Source organism: Lygodium microphyllum, chromosome 6 (genome assembly GCF_053477565.2).
Source record: "Lygodium microphyllum isolate KBCC chromosome 6, Lygodium_microphyllum_v1.1.10, whole genome shotgun sequence".
Lineage (NCBI taxonomy): Eukaryota > Viridiplantae > Streptophyta > Polypodiopsida > Schizaeales > Lygodiaceae > Lygodium > Lygodium microphyllum.
This window is the reverse complement of record NC_141140.1, coordinates 26,222,008-26,242,064: the sequence shown is the minus strand read 5'-3', so window position 1 is coordinate 26,242,064 and position 20,057 is coordinate 26,222,008. Positions and strand designations below refer to the sequence as shown.

Genomic DNA, 20,057 nt, shown 5'->3' with positions numbered 1-20,057 from the left:
GTAAGGCTAGGTTAACCTCATAGACCAAATTAGCTTTGGCCAACACTTAAAAAAAAGAGATGCCAATTTTAGTAATTGAATTGGTACCCTTACAACTCTCCTTAGAGATTGAGTTACAAAATCATTAGTTAGTGCCAATGGGGTTGAGTGGTTTGGATGGATTCATTAGTGTGTGCCAATTGGGTTGCATTATGGATCTTAATTCATCATTTTGTGCCTCGGACTCAAACCCAACGTCTCAAAAGAACACACATGCGCACAAGCTCTTGGCCGCGTCACGTGCCATACACACGTGCCTTATCGGCGGCTCTAAATGCAGCTGGGTACGATAGCCAAACTCTTCTCCGTGTCACGTGACTTTTCTCAGGCCATTGGGTCGCATCCTGCTAGTTTAGTACATGAATGAATGAGCCCTTCTTCGAGCGGTGAGAGCTCTCTCTCTCTCTCTGTGCGTCTGCCATACTGCGATGCCGGAAAGCCGCCCTCTGACACGGAGGCAGGAGATCCTTCTCCAGGAGGAATACTGCGCCTGCTTCACAATTCCTGTCCTGTTCTGGTTGCTCGGTCGTTCCTAAACCTTGCCCCCATTTCTATCTCAACATTCGGCACAGCAGCTATGAGACTTCCGTTAGCTATCATCTCCTAAATAATGTTTAGGTCTTCATTCGCTAACCTCAGTGACGCTCGTTGGTTTGTGCACTTCAGCTTCGTTGACCATCATAATGGGCTTTTATGGAACAAAATCAATGGTTTTGGGACCGAGCTACTCTCACCTTGTTGAAGCCAATCCGCTATTCGTTAGCGGGATAAAGGTAAGTATTTGACTCTTAAACCTGCAGTGAGGTGGTAGTAGGAAGGACCAAATCTAAACAAACAAAAAGCTGTTAGGAAGCTTATGAAAGGGAAGTGAAAACAACAAAACACTTTCTCTCCCTTCCACTCAACAATTATAATGATAGAGGGAAAAATAGTACAATGATGTGAGGTTTGCACGATCTTAGGGACTTCATTTTAGTGGATCCCAACCCTTTGGACATAAACTGTACTTAGACTTATATGGAGCTCAACACTTTATATGAAAACCCTCTCTCCATGGACATAAACTGTACCTGACTAATGTGGAGCTGAAAACTTCACCTGAAAACCCTCTCTCAATGAAATTTTGCGAAAAATGGGAGACTAACGAACTTGAAAGAGAGTGCCTACTAATGTTAGACGGATGAGGTGCAAGAAGCCCACCCCTCTCAAATGCTCAGGCGATGGATGCTCTCAGAGAATAGCTAATCCGGGCCCCTCCAAGGTAAAGCTTCATTGAAGACATCAATCAACTTGTCCTTGGTAGGAACATGTTTGAGGAAGCCCTCAAATCCTGGGCCGCCTTCATCTATGCCCATTGCCTACTCCATCTTCTATTGTGCCGTTTGAGCCAAGGTCCCCTTTGAGTCCCTGACTCACCTGCATGCTGCGATGTCTGAGGGACCTGTTACTTTGATAGTACCAGCACACTATGCGGGATTTGGAGATCATTCCATCTGATCCATCTTAGAGGGGTGGAGACACTTTGCTAGTGTCATATCTTTGGAAATCTAGGATGGATGCCTGCAACATATGTTGATGCCCTTTGCCATGCTCTTGAAGTTGAAACTTATGGAGGTTCCAAGTCAAGCACCAAATTGCTATGCAAGCTATAACATAATCTTAGTTTAAACTTCTAATGCGGATAAGAGAAGCTTTAAAAAAATCTAATGATTAATAAAAGAGGTTCAATCAGTGAGTCAGCAACTATTGAATTGCCTAATTTAGGTGAACTAGCCAAGTTTCTTAAATTTGGCCATGAGTTCTAAAGCTGGCCTAATCATTGTTTCAGTTCCCAAATTTACTGGGTTTTAGAGAAAATACTCAAGTTTATGCTCCAAGCATTTCTCATATGTGGGTTGTGGAGTGCTTCACTCAGGGCACTAATAGGTACATTTGTGGTGTTTCTGCTGCATTGAGAAATCACTACAGTTCCCCCAAATTAGGTCTCTTGAATGCCTTTGTGCCAGGATTTATCCAAAGCTCAGTTGAAGTGCAGGCTGTTTGTCCAAATACTAAGTTCAATTGAAGTGCAATCCGTCCAAATACCTAGCTGTTTGTAAAATTGTACTGTTCTGGTTGAATATTCTTTTCTCTGGAAAATGCTGAAGCCTCTTAACTGTTCCAAATGTGCAATGCTTTATTGTTGTTTGATTTTCAGTTCCAAGCAAAGGCAAACCATCAAGAAGGCCTTGCATTGTATAGCTTCTTTGTGCAGCCAATTCTCGGCTTTCGATCTCTGTGGAATGAAAGTCATTCTGTTTCTCTGAGACCAGATCACCATCAGGTTAGTGTTTATTCACCTGCGATATTCTGTGTCTTCGATTTTTGTGATAGGTGGATTCGTATACTGAGGTCTCTGGATTTCCTTTTTAAAAATTCAGGAATTCAGCCTGTGGCTAAATGAGGGATCGAGACTTCGTCTAACCTGCTTTATCAAATCAAGTGGTTTCTACAGTGTTATAATGACAGTTTCACAAGGTGGCTGAATGCATTCCCAATGTCTCCTCTATGTCTATTTTTACTTCTTTGCTGTTAAAGCAGTACTTGGGCTTTCTTTCTCTTTGATCTATTCAATATACTAGTGCCATTGTATAAGATACCGGTCTGGTGTCTTCTTGTTTTGGGCGAGCTTACGTCAGTCTTCTGCACTGTGATCAGGACACAATGGCTTGCAAAAATGGTTAAAGCATCCCAGTAATCGTCATGCAACAGCATCCTGGACAGGTATGTTGCTTAGTTGAGTTGCTATTGCAGGTGTATTAAGCTAGATGTTCAACCTTGTTCTAGTGGAACCTCTTGTCTCTTTTTCTGGTAGGGAAAGTGTATGTGGGGTGAATGAGTATCTTATTATATTTGGTGAAAATCTGAAACATACAGTAGTCTCTTCAGCAACACTACTAGAGCAAACAACAATTAAAAGAGGGGGCTATCTCAAGCCTATACTAGCACCTTTCTAGGAGTTTTGGGGTTGCTTTTATTTGATTTTTTGGTTTTGGTTGTGTGTGTGTGTGGGGGGGGGGGGGGGGGGGCGGGTTTTCAAACCAGCAGATTTTACCATACTGCAAACTGAAAAACAGGCTGTGCTGCCCTCAGTGCAAGGAAATACTCGAACATAGAAATATATGACAAAGCACAAAGTGATAATGGAACTCGAAGGTGAATAGTAACTCAAAGACAATGAGCACAGTAGAAGAATCAATAATGAATAGATATAATGCTCAATGCAGTAAACCCACTATGCAGAATGAATACAAAACTTTGAACTCTTGTGTCTCTAAAGAACTGGGGCAGAGAGGAGAGTTGGAGAGTGTGTTGTACCTTTTTATAGCTCGAAATGCAGCAAGCAGTCTCCGGATGGGACTAGCAGCTACAAATACGGATTTGGGAGATTGGATGAGGAACACAACAGTGGCAGCTTGGAATAGTGGGCAGCAGACTGAGGAAGATTAAGAGAATGATGGTGACAGCAGCTGGCGGCAAAAATCAGCTGTCAGCTGCCCTCGGAGAAGAAGGTGACCGCTATACACTGCAAACACAGGGTGCAGATGAGCTGTCAGCAGCAAACACAATGATTTGGAGATGCTGATTGATGGTGGCGATGGTTGAAAATAGTGGTAACAGGCCAGAAAACTGCCAGTTAGCAGCAGATGCAACGCTAAGAGGCCAAAGACTGATTGCTAGGAGCTGATGGAACGCTGATCGTCACCACAAATTAAGGTAACCGCCATGAAGGGGTGGAGACAGTAGTGGAGAAGTAGATGTCAGCTGGGGGAGAACTTGCAATGAATAACTAAGATGGGTTGAGCGGAAGGGTAGTGTGCTATTTATAGATGTGGATCCTCTCAAATTAGGGTTCGACTTATGGGACATAGATACTACATGCTTTACAGCTGATTAGCATTTTTAAATAGCCCCAAATCGTGCTTAATAAATGAAAAACACAAATTTGGTGTGCAGTTCGAGAGAGTTTCAGTGGTCCCCCCAAAACCCAAATCTTTTGGGGCACCCTTCAACATCTATAAATAGACAAGTTGCTCACCATTCAGTCTTATCCTTTTGTGCAAGTTTCTCACTCTATCGTGCAGATTTCAGCCATTAGCCACCTACCATCTGTTGTCCAGCCATCACCAACTACAACCCATCACTATCTAGCCCTAGGTGACTTATTTTTAGCCATTGCCCTGTTGTTTGGAGGTCTCTATTTGTTGTGCCATCATAGCAATTGATCAGCTTGCATTTTCAACATCTGGTATCGGCTGACAGGCTGTTGCCATCTCTCGCATCGGGTGATTGTTGTAGTACCTGCGTTTTTAGTAGGCCTTGTATTTTAAAAAACACCTCTCTTTTATTGCCTGGTGGTTCTCTACCTTGGGTGATCAATTTTCAGCCTTCCTCTAGTGGTAGGCTGTTGTGTTTACTAGATTTCAGCCTTTGATTGCTATGTTTTGGTGACTAGCCTACTGCCCTTCATTATTTAGCACACACTCATCTCCAATTAGTGGTTACTGCACTTGGGATTTGTCTCCGGTGGACATTACTCTTTGACACTGCATTGCTCTATCCTCGGGCATTTTGTACACTTTTACATTCATTTATAGCATTCATTCACTTCAGAGTTTCTTCTCTGTGTGCTCGTCTTTGTGTTTGAGTTTTGAGTTTTTGCGTTTTACGTTTAGGGCTTGAGTTTTACTCGTCTTTGTTTGAGTCTTGGTTGTATATGCCGTGTTTCCTTAGTGCAAATCCTAGCATATCTTCACATGGTATCAGAGTGAGTGCTCTTCTAAAGAGTATCTTGCGGTGATTGTGGAGGCTAGTCTTTGTGTGAGACTTAGACGCGACTCGATTCTGACTCACAATGTCTGAGACACCTCCTTCGGATCCTTTGATGCCCTATTATGTTTCTCCATCATTGGAGGCTCTGAGAAGGCATTATGGTCTTGAGGAGGAGGTAGGTACACCTTTAGCATTACCATCTTCTTCTTTTTGTTTTGGTCACCTTACAAATGAAGAGTTTGAGGAGTACTTGCGCATCATGTATAGCTTGCTTTACACTCCTCCAATGAGTCTTACTACTCTGTTTGGACTGATTGGTAAGATTGACTATCTTCTTGATCTTGGAGGTGTCAGAGTGAACCAATGCAGAAGCGAATGAGTGTGATAAAGACAGAATAGAGAGAGGAGAGAGAAAGAGATAGTAAAATGCAAAAAATCTGCAGTGAAGAATGTTGTATAAGGATGTAAAATTATACACGAGTGCAGAGAAAATATTTGTATATGTCTCCACCTCGATCTCCGTTAGCCTCGAGTGCAGTTTCTGTCACTAGCAGGTTGAAATCTATTAGGTACCAATGTGGAACAATGTGTTGGAGAGCTGCTATATATAGCAGGAAAAAAAAATCAAATAATGACCAGGTCGGCTGCATTAAATACAGTCGAATGGTGCAAAAATTGTCTGACCTATATTGGCTGATTGCAGACTGCCACATGGCATTTGCCTGGCAGTGATGTCGTGGTTGATGACGTGGCACTTGCATGTCTACTGCTTTGACCTCAACTTGCTCCGCACACTATAACACTCGAATGGCTACTTGGCTATAAAATACATATGTATATAGCTTGACTGAGAAAAATGCTTGTCCAGGGGATGACAAGCTTTAACACCCCCTCTTAGATCCTAGATAGGACATAAGGCTGAGGGATCTGACATGTCTTTGAAGAAGAGCCCGGGGAAGCACCTTTGTAAACAAATCTGCAAGGTTATCTTCAGTCTTATATCCCTCTTAGATCCTAGATAGGACATAAGGCTGAGGGATCTGACATGTCTTTGAAGAAGAGCCTGGGGAAGCGCCTTTGTAAACAAATCTGCAAGGTTATCTTCAGTCTTATAGTTCTCTACATCAATGGTCGCATCTAGAAGCTTCTCCTTGATGAAGTGATATTGGATCTCTATGTGCTTCGTCCAGGCATGGAAGATGGGATTTCGTGCCAAGGCAATGCAACTCTCATTGTTGCATTGCAAGAGAGTAGGACGAGTTTGGGGGTAGCCAAGGTCCTCCAATAACCGTTGAAGCCACAGTCTCACATGTGGTAGAAGACACAGTTCGATACTCTGCCTGAGTCGAAGATAGGGCTACTGTGGGTTGCTTCTTGCTACCCCAAGAGATAGCACCAACACCCAAGGTAAAACAATAATTTGTAGTAGACTGTCTTTGATCCACATCACCAGTCCAATTTGAATCACTCCAATCTGCAAGAACAAGATCAGAAACACCTGTACCTGCTGGATAGAAAATCTTGATGTTGGAGGTCCCTCTTAGAAACTGAAGTATCCTTTGAGCAGCTTGCCAATGCACTTGTTGAGGTGCACTCATGAACCCAGCCAAGAGACCTATAGCAAAACATAGATCAATCCATGTGTTGAGCCAAATCGATGATCCAATCAGTTGATGGTAGCGAGTAGCATTCACCAAAGGAGAATTTGCGTGTAAAGTGGCCTTCCAATTTAGATCTATAGGAGTAGAAATGGATCGACAATCCTTCATCTTAAAAGTCACCAAGAGCTCCTGTATATATCTGTGCTGAGAAATAAAAATCCCCCTCTGAGACTGATAAATCTTGTGCACCAAAAAGAAATGGAGAAGTCTTAAATCCGTCATCTCGAACTTTTGATGTAGGGCTGCCCTCATCTCTTCGACCTTTTGGATATGATCATCTGCAACAATCAAGTCATCAACATACAAAACAAACAACATACGACCATCCTCGGAAGTGTGCACATAAAGTTGCGGATCGGCCCTAGAGCACTAATATCCCAACTTGGCTTGGAGGAATGAATCAATCTTCTCGTTTCAAGTACGTGGAGCTTGCTTCAGGCCATATAAGGCCTTCTTCAACGTGTAAACCTTCCCATCGGAGAAACCAAAGTTAGGAGGCTGCTCTACATAGATCTCCTTCTTCAAATCACCATTCAAGAAGGTCGATTTTACATCCAACTGAAAAACAAGCCATCTCTTATGACCAACCAAGGCAAGGACAACACGAATAGTTGCCATGTGAGCTGTAGGGGCAAAAGTATCATGGAAGTCAACACCCGAGCATTGTGCAAAACCTTTAGCAACAAGGCGAGTCTTGTGCTTGTCCAAAGAGCCATCACTATGATACTTGGACTTGAAGACCCATTTGACACCAATCACCTTCTTATGAGAGGGATGAGGGCCGAGGCACAAGGAACCAAGTGCCATTCTGCTCCATTGCCTTCTGCGAATGATCAGACTGTAAAGCCTCCTGCACGGATGTAGGCTCTCTATCTTGCATAACACGGGACATCAAACAATAGTTAGAGCAAACAAGCTTCGTAGAATATACTTGGTGCCTCCGTGACCTTCGCGGTCCATCATGCGGTTTCCACTTCTCAGGGACCCCCTCGATCCTTGAATCTTGGAGTGTGTCACAGGCCCAACAAGGAGGAGGCCAGATCTCTCCTTGGCGCTCTCCATCTATTGAAGACTCGGGTACATCCACCGGCGCGATCTCCACTGGGGTGGCTAGTGGAAGAGAGAACTCGGAATCTGAAGAAGAATCTTTATTAAGAGGCTCTAGCTCCTAAGGAACTATCTGGGGAGCCCAACTCTCCCCTGTATCTCCAAGTATAGGGTGTTCCTCACCCCCCTCTGTGGCCAGAACTTCCACGAACCGCACATCTCAGCTCGTGTAGACATCTTGCTATACAGGATCATACAAGCGATAACCTTGGGATTGGGAGCTGTAGCCAACAAAGACTTGTTATCGGAAAGCTGCCTCAAACTTGCCACGTTGCGTCTTTTGGATGTGCAAATAGGCATTACACCCAAAGATCTTGAATAAGAGACATTAGGCTTAATCCCAAAGTAAGCTTGAAAAGGTGTCATCTTGTCAACGGCCGAAGTGGGGGACCAATTTAAGATGTGGACTGTCGTAGCCACTGCCTCGGCCCACAGAAACTGAGGTGTTTGTCAGTGCTCCATCATGGTGCGTGCCATCTCAATCACACTTCGGTTCTTCTGCTTCAAAATGCCACTCTCTTGAGGAGTGTTAATATTAGCAAACTCTTGGTGAATGCCATTCTTCCACTCCAAAATGTCACTCTCTTGAGGAGTGTTGGTATTAGCAAACCCTTGGTGAATGCCTCTATCTGCACAAAAACGAGCAAACTCATTAATAACAAATTCACCACCCTTGTTTGATCGCAAGGTCTTCAATCGTCGGCCCGATCAGCTGTCCTCGAAGAGAAGCCAATCCTTGAAGTGGGAGGAAGCCTTCGACTTTAGCGCCAAGAAGTAGGCCCATGTTATCTTGTTGTAGTTATCTATGATCAACATGAAGTATAAGTTCCCCTTCAAGGACTCATTCCTTATCGGGCCATAAAGATTAGTAGATACAAGCTCCATAGGTGACGTAGACCGCCTTGAAGCTTTGTTGGGAGTTGCATCCCTATGCCGCTTTCCACGAATGCAAGAGATGCATGGTTGTTGGCTCACCACTATGTCCGGCAAACCTCGAACAAGCAATCCGCGCAACGCCTTCCGAAAGATAATCATTGTTCAGGCGGCCAAACCGAGCATGCCATATCTCGGACTGTGTCTAAGAGGTAAGAAGAAGAGAGGTAAGAGCGGAAGAAGACTTCAATTTGTAGATGCTATTCTCCTCATACCCTAAAGAGGGAACCTTCCTCGATCCATGATCAAGGACTTGAACATCACTGTTAAACTCCACCAAGAGACCAAGAGAACAAATCTTATGTATCGAAAGCAAATAATACCCTAAACTTGGCGCATGCAACACCTCGGAAGTGTGAGTACCACTATGTCCATCTGGAATCAGTTGCATCTCACCCCGTGCAGCAATAGACACAGAAGAGCTGTCTCCTATGAGAATCTACCCACATGAGGGTTGCAAATGGGCAAAACCAACTGTTGAAGGAGTTATGTGGCGTGAGGCACCACTGTCCACGATCCACTCTCGAGCCTGGGGAGCTGCCATCGTAGTATCAAACGTCTTCGTTGTAGAGTCTTCAATGACCGCTATGTGGAGAAAAGCAGCTGATGAGGGTGCAGCTACCGCTCCAGAATCCTTTGTGTCCTTCTTGGTGTTGTTCAATCCTTCTTCCAATGGCCAGTCTTACCACAAATATCGCATGTTGATTCTTTCTCTTTGTCCTTCTTGGATTTGGTATTCTTCTCCTTCTTTGTGCTTCCCCTTCTTTTGAGAGGCTTGACCAATCAATGCCTTCGATTTGGAAGCATTTTGACCCTTCAATTGTTTCTCTTGGTCCAAGACCATAGGAACTAACTCTTCCCAACGAAGAGTTGACTCCCGTCCTAAAGCAATAAGAGCGGAATAAAAGGTACCGAATCGTGGCAGCAATTGGGACAGTAAGGTGATCACCATGTCTTCGGAGGAAATGGGCTTTCTCACATTTTGAACTTGCATCTGAAGCTGCCGAAGCTTGTTGACGTGTTCCTGAAGTGAAGAAGACTTATTCACAGACAGGGTCCGCATCTGCACCTCCAAAGAAACCCTCTTCATAAGGGTCATCCGGTTGTACAATTGGTCAAGCTCCAGCCATATCTCTCGAGCCACCGTCAAGTGCTCTATATGGGCTACTACAGTTGTTGTACAAGATAAAAAAAGAAAAAAACGGATCTTGGCATTCAGCTTGTCCCAATGAGATTGGGCCTTGGTCAACTCCGCACGAGCATTGGAAGAGAGTTTGGACTCACCTCTCATCGAGGGCCGGTTGATCTCCTCCATCACGAGCTTCGCCAAATCGTAAGACTCCAATATGGCCAACATCATCACACACCAGATGCGGTAATTGTCGCCATTGAGCTTTTGATTTGATGGAAGAGCCGGTAAGACAGGCACCTTCCGCTCCATGATCGCCTGGAACTCCACGTTAGTCTCTATAGATATCTTCACATGCAATGCTTGCACAAACGCAAAAGAAACCCCTTTTGACTGTGAAAACACAGCCTGCTAGGGTTCTCGTCTCTAAGTCCTGAACCTTCTTCAGCCACCAGAGGCAATGAAAAGGTAAAATCTGCACTTGAAGGCCAAAAACACAGCCTTCTTCCTTCTGTAACAGCAGCTTCAGCAAATCTTCTCTTTTCTCGAGACTCGCATGCCTATGCTTGCGTCAGCCTTGTTCTGATGGGCAGCCCACCTGCTTGCACTTGAACGCTGAAAATGCAGCCTTGTGCCGCGCTGAAAACTCCTCTTCAGATAGGTCCACTCCTTCAATGCTCTGATACCATGTTAGAGTGAAGCAATGCGGAAGCGAATGACTGTGACAAAGAGTGAACAGAGAGAGAAGAGAGACAAATAAAGAGACCGTGAAACGCATAAAATCTGCAGTGAAGAATGTTGTATAGGGATGCAGAACTATACACGAGTGCGGAGAAAATATCTGCGTATGTCTCCACCTCGAGGGTCTCGATCTCCGTTAGCCGCAAGTGCAGCCTCCGTCATCAGCAGGCTGAAATCTATCAGATATCAATGTGGAACAATGTATTGGAGGGACCAAATAATGACCAGGTCGGCTGCATTAAATGCAACCGACTGGTGCAAAAATTGTCTGACATATACTGGTCAACTGCACTTGGCCGACTATAGATTGCTGCATGGCATTTGCCGTGGCATTGATGACGTGGCTGCTGATGTGGCACTTGCATGTTTGTTGCTCTGATCTCAACCTACTCCGCACATTGTAATACTCTCGAATGGTTGCCTGGCTGTAAAATACATATGTACATAGCCTGGCTAAGGAAAATGCCTATCCAGGGGATGACAAGCTCTGACAAGAGGAACCATGACATTCATTTGGTGATCCATCTTTTTCATTGCAGCTAGGCCTTGTGTCAGGTTTGTATGACTCTTTTGAGTCATATGAGCCAAAACCCTCATTTCTTTTTTTGTTGTACAAAATCTAGATGATTTTCAGTATGTTAACTTAAATAGAGGAGGCTCTCGAAGCAAATATCCTTTGTCACGTATATCTCTACCATCTAGTTCATTTGAGCAAGTACACCACACTTCTCAACTCCCTTCCATCCCACCACTATCTTTTCCACATTCTGATCTACTCACATCTTCATTCCAAAATCTTGGATTACATTTCACTTCCGCTCAATGCACACTAGGGGTTGGATTTACTGGGTGTAAAGGCCCTTTATGCTCTCCAGTGTATATATTACTTCACACACGTGAACTCACCCTAGCGGGTGTAAGTGTACCGTACCCTAAGTATAAATACATTAATTCATTCTTTGTGTGTACCACACTAGTACTCACCTATCTGTCGACTACTCACACACTTACTGTTCAGCACTGTTCAGTTCAGTCTGAATACTGTTCAGTTCAGTTCAGTTCAGTACTATTGAGCACCTCAACTAATGTGCCAGTCTTCAACTCTACAAACTGGTATCAGAGCAACACGGTGCAAGGCGGCAATCATTGTAAACTGTGTAGTCGTCGTCATTGGGAGTAGGTAATAGACGCAGTCGACAAGAGCAGTTTGTAGTTGTAGGCAACCGGACTGTGATAGTCGTCAAGTTCAGGCGACACGCAGGCAAGTAGTGCAGGTGTCAAATGGGGCCAGCGACAGGTCAGACGGTAGGTCAAAGGGGGTCAGTCAAGACCTGCTAGCGCGACAGTCGCAATTGACTGCCTGCGACGGGCGATAGGTGCCGGCGGGATCTCGGATCATGCGGCTGCACAGACTGCCGTTAGACGGGCAGGTCAACAGCCCTATTTTCTTTTAAAAACCAGAAATTTTGGGTTCATTTTATTTCCCCTCTTTCGGGTGTTCACGTGAGCAAGCACAGAACACAAATCTGTGCAAATTTGCTCCTCAAAATTTGGGGCTTTTCCCTGATTTGGTGTCGGACACATGTTTTAGTGGTTCTTGATCCATAAATTGCAAACATTGAGTGCACAGGTCTTAGAAATTTTGGGGATTTTCAGATGCAAGTGAAATTTTTGCTTGGTTGGACCAATTTCTTGGAATTTGTGCGCTCTTGGACCGTGAAAATTGGGGCTTTTGCAGAATTCGTGAAATTTCTGCAACATTAGCTCGTACTTGATGCTTGGGAAGATGTATTTATGCAATTGGAGCAGATTCAGCTTTTCACATTGGTATGTATTTTTAGTTGATTTGAGACTGGACGATGAAATTTGCAGTAGATTCACTGCTAAGTGGGAGTTTTTTGAACTTTGAATGCTTCAAATGTTGAAAAAAGGGCAGCTTCTCTTGGTATATGTATTGCTGAATACTCACTATGTAGTGAAACAGTGGTAAATACATCATTTGGGTATTATGGTGATGTATTACTGAAGTGGGAGATGTCTTTAATGCAAATGTATTAGTTTTGATTCATGTATATGCTGTAATCAGTACTTGAGACTGAAATTGCAGCTAAACATTTACTTCTTTGGACACCTTGGAAGTACAAGAGTGTGTACTTGCTGTTACAATTCAGCAACCTTGCTATTGGCTGAAAGCATTCAGCCCCTTATTGCAGTTGTGTATTGCATTCAGCCCCTTATTGCAGTTGTGTATTGCTGAAGATGGCTGGTAGTGCATTTACATCTGACACAAAGAATCTCTTTGAGATTCATAAATTTGATGGCAATGGTTTTGATCTTTGAAAAGATCGTTTACAGGGTATGCTCTTTCTAAAGGATTGTGATGGTGCTTTAGCAAAACATTAAGTTTGTTACTTTGTCAGATAAGGATTGGGCTAAAATGAATAAAAAGACCATTACTTACATTAAAATGGCTGTCATAGATGATATCTTGGTTGATATAAAGGGGTTTGATACTGCCTATGTAGTTTGGGAGAAACTCAAGGCTACTTATGAGAATACAATTCCTGTTAATCAGATACATCTCGTGCGGAAGTTGGTCAACTTGAAGCTTGATGAGTCTAAGCCTGCCTTAGAGCATTTGAATGCTTTCACTCATATTTTGTGTCAGTTACAAGATGCAGGTTTGCCAGCTTTTGATCCTAAATTGAGGGCTATCTTCTTGCTCATGACCTTGCTCGATTCATGGGAAGCATTGGTTGTGTCATTGAGCAATAATGCCAACTTGACATTTGATGGTGTGCATGGTTCTATTCTAAATGAAGAGATTAGACACAAGGCAAGTGGGAAAAATAGTGGATTAGTCTACAATGTAAGAGCAAGAACTGAAAAAAGATCTAATGCTGCAAATAAAAACAAAAATTGCAGCAAAAGCAAGGAAAAATCGCAAGATATAACTTGTTATCAATGTGGTCACAAAGGGCATAAAAACCCCAATTGCAGGTACTTTAAAAGGGAACAAGAATGCAAGAAGCAGGCTAATGCAAAAAGCCAAAAGAATGACAAGGATGGCAACTCTCCTCTAAAGAGATAGAAAAAGCAAATGTGGTATCTAGTGTTGTTATTGAGGAAATAGAAGAGGATAAAGATGCTGATTTGCTGGTTGCATTTTCAAATCAGCTTGCTATGACAATGGAGGACATGTATATCACTAAAACAGATGTGATAGATGCTTTGTTGTTAGCTCATGATGGTTTATCACAATCGTGGATTGTTGACAGTGGTGCTTCATTTCATGTAACTCCATCTTTGGAGTGTTTTTCCACTTATACAAAAGGTAATCTTGGAAAAGTCTACCTTGGCAACAATCGTGCATGTGATATTGAAGGAATGGACACCATACACTTGGCTTTAGAAAATGGTCAGGAATTGATTCTTCATGATGCTAGGTATGTACTTGGCATCAAGAAGAGCTTGGTTTTTGCTGGGCAGCTAGACAACAAAGGTTACTTCACTACTTTTGGTGATGGAATGTGAAAAATACAGAAAGGGTCTATGCTAGTCACTAGAGGTGGTAAAAAGGGGACTCTGTATTTTCTCTACTGCAAGGCACTTCCTAGAAAGTTTGTTGCAGTTTTTGAAGAACAATCATACATGGAGTTATGGCACAAGCGTCTTGGACACATGAGCCAAAAGGGTTTGTAGGCACTTCCTTCGCTTGGAAGAGTTGATGTGAAAAACTCAAAGCTTGAATTTTGTGATGATTGTGTTCTTAGTAAACATGTAAAGAGCCTATACTCTCATGGAGCCTCTAGGAAGGCATGTGCCTTGGATTTAGTCCATTCTAATGTATGCACCATGGCAATAAAAACTCATTGTGCCTTTTGTTATTTTGTGCCTTTTATTGATGACCATTCTAGAAAGCTATGGGTTTACTTGCTTAAGTAAAAAAATGAAGCATTGGATGCTTTTAAAAGGTCTTATGCTTTGGTTAGTACTCAAAAGGGTGTAAAATTAAAATGCATAAGAACAGATAATGAGGGAGAGTATATATCTAAAGAATTCAATAAGTTTTGTGATGTCAATGGGATGAAACGAGATCTTACAGCTCCTTACAATCCATCATCTAATGGTGTGGCTGAGCGAATGAATCGCCCGTTATGTTAGAAGATTCGGTGCATGCTATCCACAACTATTCTCTTGTAATCATTTTGGGGAGAGGCACTTAAAACCGCGGTGCATATTTGCTGAAACCAGCCTTCCTTCTCGGATAGGGTGGTTTAACTTGATTAAGCACTTAATTACAGCAATCAACAAATGAACATAAACTGAAATGCTCACTTTACCTTCATAAACTTGGACAGTGGACACCCTGTTGGCCCCAAAATTGGCGCCTCTTTTGGTATTTCTTTAATTTCAATTGCTAATGGATAAATTACAAGCCGAGATTTCACGATCTCCTTGGCTGATTCAAAAGCCCCTTGCTGTTCCAATAATCAGCAAAGCATTCGGGCAAATTGCCCCTTGATTTTCACCCACGACTTGCTCTAATGGAACCCCGACTGGTCAAATGCTGCCCCAAATTCACAATAGATGGGCTGGCATCTGAAATCCTCACAATTCCACGAATTTCCAGTGCTGATTTTAGTGGACAATGCCTTTGACTGATGGCACGGGTCCCAAGGTGGCTGCTAAACCCTAATTATTGCTGTAATTTAGGGTTTACAGCAGTAAACACTCTGTTGTCCACCAAATTTGGCTGTACTCTGCTACCAATGGCTGAGAATTACTGAGAATGCTTGAGCATAGACTGGAGGAGATGAGAGAATGTTGTAGAGAGAGAGAAAATCAGCTAAAATGTATCTTTTGATTTGTAGCTCTGATGGCAAAAATTTTATGGCACCAATAGCTTCAAAAGGGGGGTAAAACACTAGCTCGATTGGTGAGCCCTCCTATTCTACCGCCGCCTCTCTTGAGGTGGAAGAGAAAACCTGCTGCCCCCTGTCCTGTCGCGGGGCGCGACTAGTCGTCGTCGCCTCTTAGAGCCAAATCTGATCACCTTCTCTTCCTCCACCAAGCTCAGAATGGCTGTAGTTCAGCTTCCACCACCCTCCAACAGCCTTCTCTCTAGTTGCATGGGAAAGTTTTGCTAAGTGGCAGCCTTTCTAATGCATTTTCGGCCATTAAATTAATTTTTTAGAATTAATTAATTCTGAAAATTAATTTTAGCCCTTTTGACCTTGCCCAAAATTAAACATGCCCATCTGTAATGAAATTGGCTAGGCCATTTGTAACTTGGAGTGGTTTCCAACCTTTGTTGACCCTTAGACTAGCATTAATTAATTAATTAATGCTAGTCCCTAGTGTCACCACTGACACTTAATGGCCAAACAATTGTCCTAGGGTCCAACCTGGCACCAAGTGACCACCAAAACCCAGTTGGCATAACTTAACACAACTTTTGCCTTTAACACCCACTGCATCCTCGAGGTCCTTGGCCTGTTCCCATGAAATAACTGCCATGTGCATCACATGTGCTAAACAACCTTGCACATTTGATTAATAACTTAATCAAATGTTACTAGCAAGATTAAAGCATCTCAAAATTTCACGTCCCCGTGACATTTGCAATCGATCTCCACATTGTGCACTTGAAAGTGGCATCCCTGAAGAGGTTTGGTTTAGCAAACCTGCTTCATATGACCACTTAAGGGTCTTTGGCTGCGAATGCTATATACATGTACCTGTTGATAGCAGAACCAAACTTGACATGAAATCTCATAGAGGCATCTTCATGGGTTATGGAGATGAAGGTGAAATGGGCTATAGAGTTTGGGTTCCAAGCATGAAAAATGTGCTATGCAGTCGGGATGTGATATTTAATGAGTCAAAGCTGCTGAAAAGTGTCACATCTAATGACTCAGACAAAAAAAAAGTTAAATTTCAGCATGATCAGTTACTTGAGCAGCCATCAGCCATTGAAAATTCAGCTCTTTTTGATGCTGATTATGACAATCAGTGTATTATTATTGAGCCAAATGAAAATGGGCAGCAAGGGAATGTTGAATATCGGCTTGAGCACCAAAATTAGGATGCTGAAAATGAATTACAGCAGCCTGAAATTGTATTATAGCAACCTGCACATGTAGTTCAACAGCCAAACAATGAGGTCATTGACATTCCCTTGGATGTGGATCCATTAACCGATAACACAGATCATTGGGTAAGAAGGTCTACACATGTCAGACGACCTATACAAAAATTTGATCCTTCCTTGGATTGCATTTTGCTTACAGATGAAGGTGAGCCTCTTACGTATAAAGAGGCCTTACCATGTGAATTGAAGAAAAAGTGGGAGCTAGCTATGCGGAAAGAAATGAAGTCATTGTATCAGAATGATACTAGGGATTTGGTTACATTGCCCAAGGATAGGAAATCCATTCCTAACAAATGGCTCTATAAAATCAATTGTGTGGATGGCAAACCCAAATACAAAGCCAGACTTGTGGCTAAGGGCTATACACAAAAGGAGGGCATTGATTTTCATGAAGTGTTTTCTCCTGTTGTCAAAATGATCACTCTTGCCATTGTAGCATTTGTGGATCTTGAATTGCATTTCTGCAAGGTGATCTGGAAGAAGAGCTGTACATGAAACAACTTGAAGGCTTTGTTATACAAGGAAAGGAGCATTTGGTATGTAAGCTTAAGAGAAGCTTGTTTGGTTTGAAACAGGCTCCTAGAAAATGGTATAAAAAGTTTGGTGCCTTCATGCTCTCACATGGATTTAAAAGGAGTAGTGCAGATTATTGCTTATATATTAAGAAGGTTGATGATGGAAGCCTTATTATACTTGTGCTTTTTGTGGATGATATGCATATTGTTGGTAAGCATAAAAGCCAAATTAATGCATTGAAAAGATAGCTGAATTTAGCCTTTTCCATGAAGGATTTGGGTGCAACTGAACATATTTTGGGCATGCATGTAACACGAGATAGAGAGCAACAACTCTTATTTCTCTCACAAGAAAAGTACATCAGCAAAGTACTTGATCATTTTTCTATGGCTAATGCTAAGCTTCTTGGTGTATCTTTTCCACCTTATCTTAAGCTCAACAAAGCAGATTGCCCAAAATCTTAAGCTCAGCAAAGCAGATTGCCCAAAAGATGATAACGCAACCAATTCTATGAAGGGTGTTCCTTATGCTTCAGCTTGTGGATCACTCATGTATGCTATGGTTGCCACTAGACTTGACATTGCTTATCCCGTGGGAGTTGTAAATAGGCTCATGTCAAATCCTGGCAAAGCACATTGGGAAGTAGTGAAATGTATCTTACGGTATCTTAAAGGGACACAGAAAATGTATTTGCTATGGCAAGGGTATGTTAGATTTGCAGGGGTATTGTGATGCGGACATGGTAGGTGATTTGGATACTCGCAAGTCTACTAGTGGGTACATCTTTACCTTGACTGGTGGGGCGTTTTCTTGGTGCTCTAGATTGCAAAAAATAGTAGCAATCTCTACCACTGAGGTTGAATATATTTCAGCCATTGAAGCTTCAAAAGAAGCAGTTTGGCTTGGTTTTTTGGTCAAGGATTTTGGGCTGCCCATCAAAATACCTGTACTTGGATGTGATAGCCAGAGCGTAGTATGCTTGGCTAAGAATGCCATGTTTCATGCATGTATCAAACATATTGATGTCCGGTATCATTTTATCTGATAGGTTCTGGATGATGGTCTAGTCATCCTGACTAAGATCAAATCACAGGACAACCATGCAGATGTTCTCACTAAAAGTCTTGCAAAGGCTCAATATGAGCATTGCATTAGACTTGTGGGAGTTGGTTAAAGGTTCGCTTTGGACCTTTAAGTGGGAGGTTGCTGGGTGTAAAGGCCCTTTATACGCTCCCATGTATATATTACTTCACATACGTGAACTCACCCTAGTGGGTGTAAGTGTACCGTACCCTAAGTATAAATACATTCTTTGTGTATACCACACTAGTATATATCTATCCGTTGACTCACTCTCACACTATCTCATTGTTCAGCACTGTTTAGTTTAGTTCAGTACTATTGAGCACCTCGACTAATGTGCCTGTCCTCTCTCTTTGCTTCCGCTTCAACTCTATAGGATCTTTCATGTTCACTCCTAACACTTCCTCTTTTTCTATTCTACCATCTACCTATCCTTAAACCACTTCATCTCTTGGTGCATCGTTAGGGGAAATGCGACGTATCAATTTTGATTTTGAGCTTCAAGAGTTTTCCATTAAGGAAGGGTATGATTTGAAAGTCAGGTTAGCCAAGTATGGGCATTTGCTAGTCAAGTTTGTCACTACTAGCTCCTTGAAGTTAGATAACGATCAGGTCACATTCTTCTTGAACAAGTTGCTCGACAAATACTTTCATTTTATCCAACACATTATCTTACTACCTAGATTGCTGATCTTCTAGGAGTTTAAGTGTTAGTTTTTGCGTTATGCAAGGCTGTACGATCAAGTCCACAAATCCATTCAAAGGGGTGAGGGTTGGTTACCTCTTCTTTGGGAGGGAAAACTAACAGTGGCAAGAGCTCGCAAGATGTGAAGGCAAGTTAAAATAAGGGTGACACCATATATTTTAATAGAAGCAAAGAAACACAACCTCTTTGGTAACAAATTCCTAAGAAAAATAGGTTTTGCATACATTGCCAGAGTTTAGGCCATATGGATGAGTAGTGTTGTACCAAGGCCCAAGGTCTTCCTCCTAGCAGACCATAGTAGACTGTTGCAGCTGCCTCCACTTCGGCTAGCCAATCCAGTGGGGCTACGCCTTCCGTTGCTACACCATTTGTTCCATTTACCCTAGCAGCTATTGGACATGTGGCACGTGGATAGTCTCAGTAGCCTATCTCCTTCACCACTCTCGAAGGATTGGCTGATTGGTTTGTTAGTGGCTTACCTTTTGCACTTTATGTATCCATTCCTAAGGTATCCACTGCACCTTCTAGGACCACTTCCCTACCTCACTGTATATGATGGTGGTCACACTCTTAGCCTTTCACTTTTTTAGACTTCTGTTGCATATTTACATACTCATTGCATTGCACTTAGCTTTACTTTTTTTAATTTTCAGTTTTGTTTTTTTGAAGTATCTCACTACTTATTTGTGCTTGTAGATTTTGATCTATTTTGTAGTGATTTGTATTTCAGTACGGGGCTAATATATAGGTTTACACTAGTCCTTCCTAAGCTGGAGATAGTAGATGGTAGCCGTTCCTTTCATGGTTTCATCTATATGGAGTTTTACTCTTCTATCAATATGGAGGCTTTCCCTATTGTGGTGGATCATGCAACATCTCTCTTGATGCTATCATGGTGGTGTCTTCTATCCTTGCTCTTCTAGTAGTAGGGATGCTTCATCATTTTCATCCACATGGTTCTCAGCACAACATAAATGCCGACATCCTTAGGCTCCTCTTTCTTCTTCGGCATCAACATCTAGGTTGAGGGGGGTTTTCTACCCTTCTTGGTATTCTACAGGTTTTGGCACTTGTCTTTGACATGAATCCTTTCCCTCCCCACCCCCACCTCCCCCAGTTGTACCTTCCCTCGTGCATTGCATGATTTCATCATCTTTGTACTAGGGTTCTTGGACA

The 20,057-nt window shown here is 42.6% G+C and overlaps 1 protein-coding gene across 2 annotated transcripts in view; it reads left to right on the top strand.

Annotated features, from left to right (window-relative positions):
* Nucleotides 1-332: 332 nt before the first annotated feature.
* Nucleotides 333-20,057, top strand: part of LOC148034400 (E3 ubiquitin-protein ligase APD2-like) — a 47,288-nt gene continuing 27,563 nt past the window's right edge. The window contains exons 1-5 of one of the 2 annotated variants that reach the window (XM_087679352.1): nucleotides 333-564; nucleotides 706-812; nucleotides 2,237-2,362; nucleotides 2,460-2,556; nucleotides 2,737-2,802. In XM_087679352.1, the coding sequence (XP_087535478.1) occupies nucleotides 468-564; nucleotides 706-812; nucleotides 2,237-2,362; nucleotides 2,460-2,556; nucleotides 2,737-2,802 (493 nt within the window). In that variant the 5' untranslated portion in view covers nucleotides 333-467. The remainder of the gene's footprint in view (nucleotides 565-705; nucleotides 813-2,236; nucleotides 2,363-2,459; nucleotides 2,557-2,736; nucleotides 2,803-20,057) is intronic. The other variant, XM_087679353.1, reaches the window with a different exon arrangement.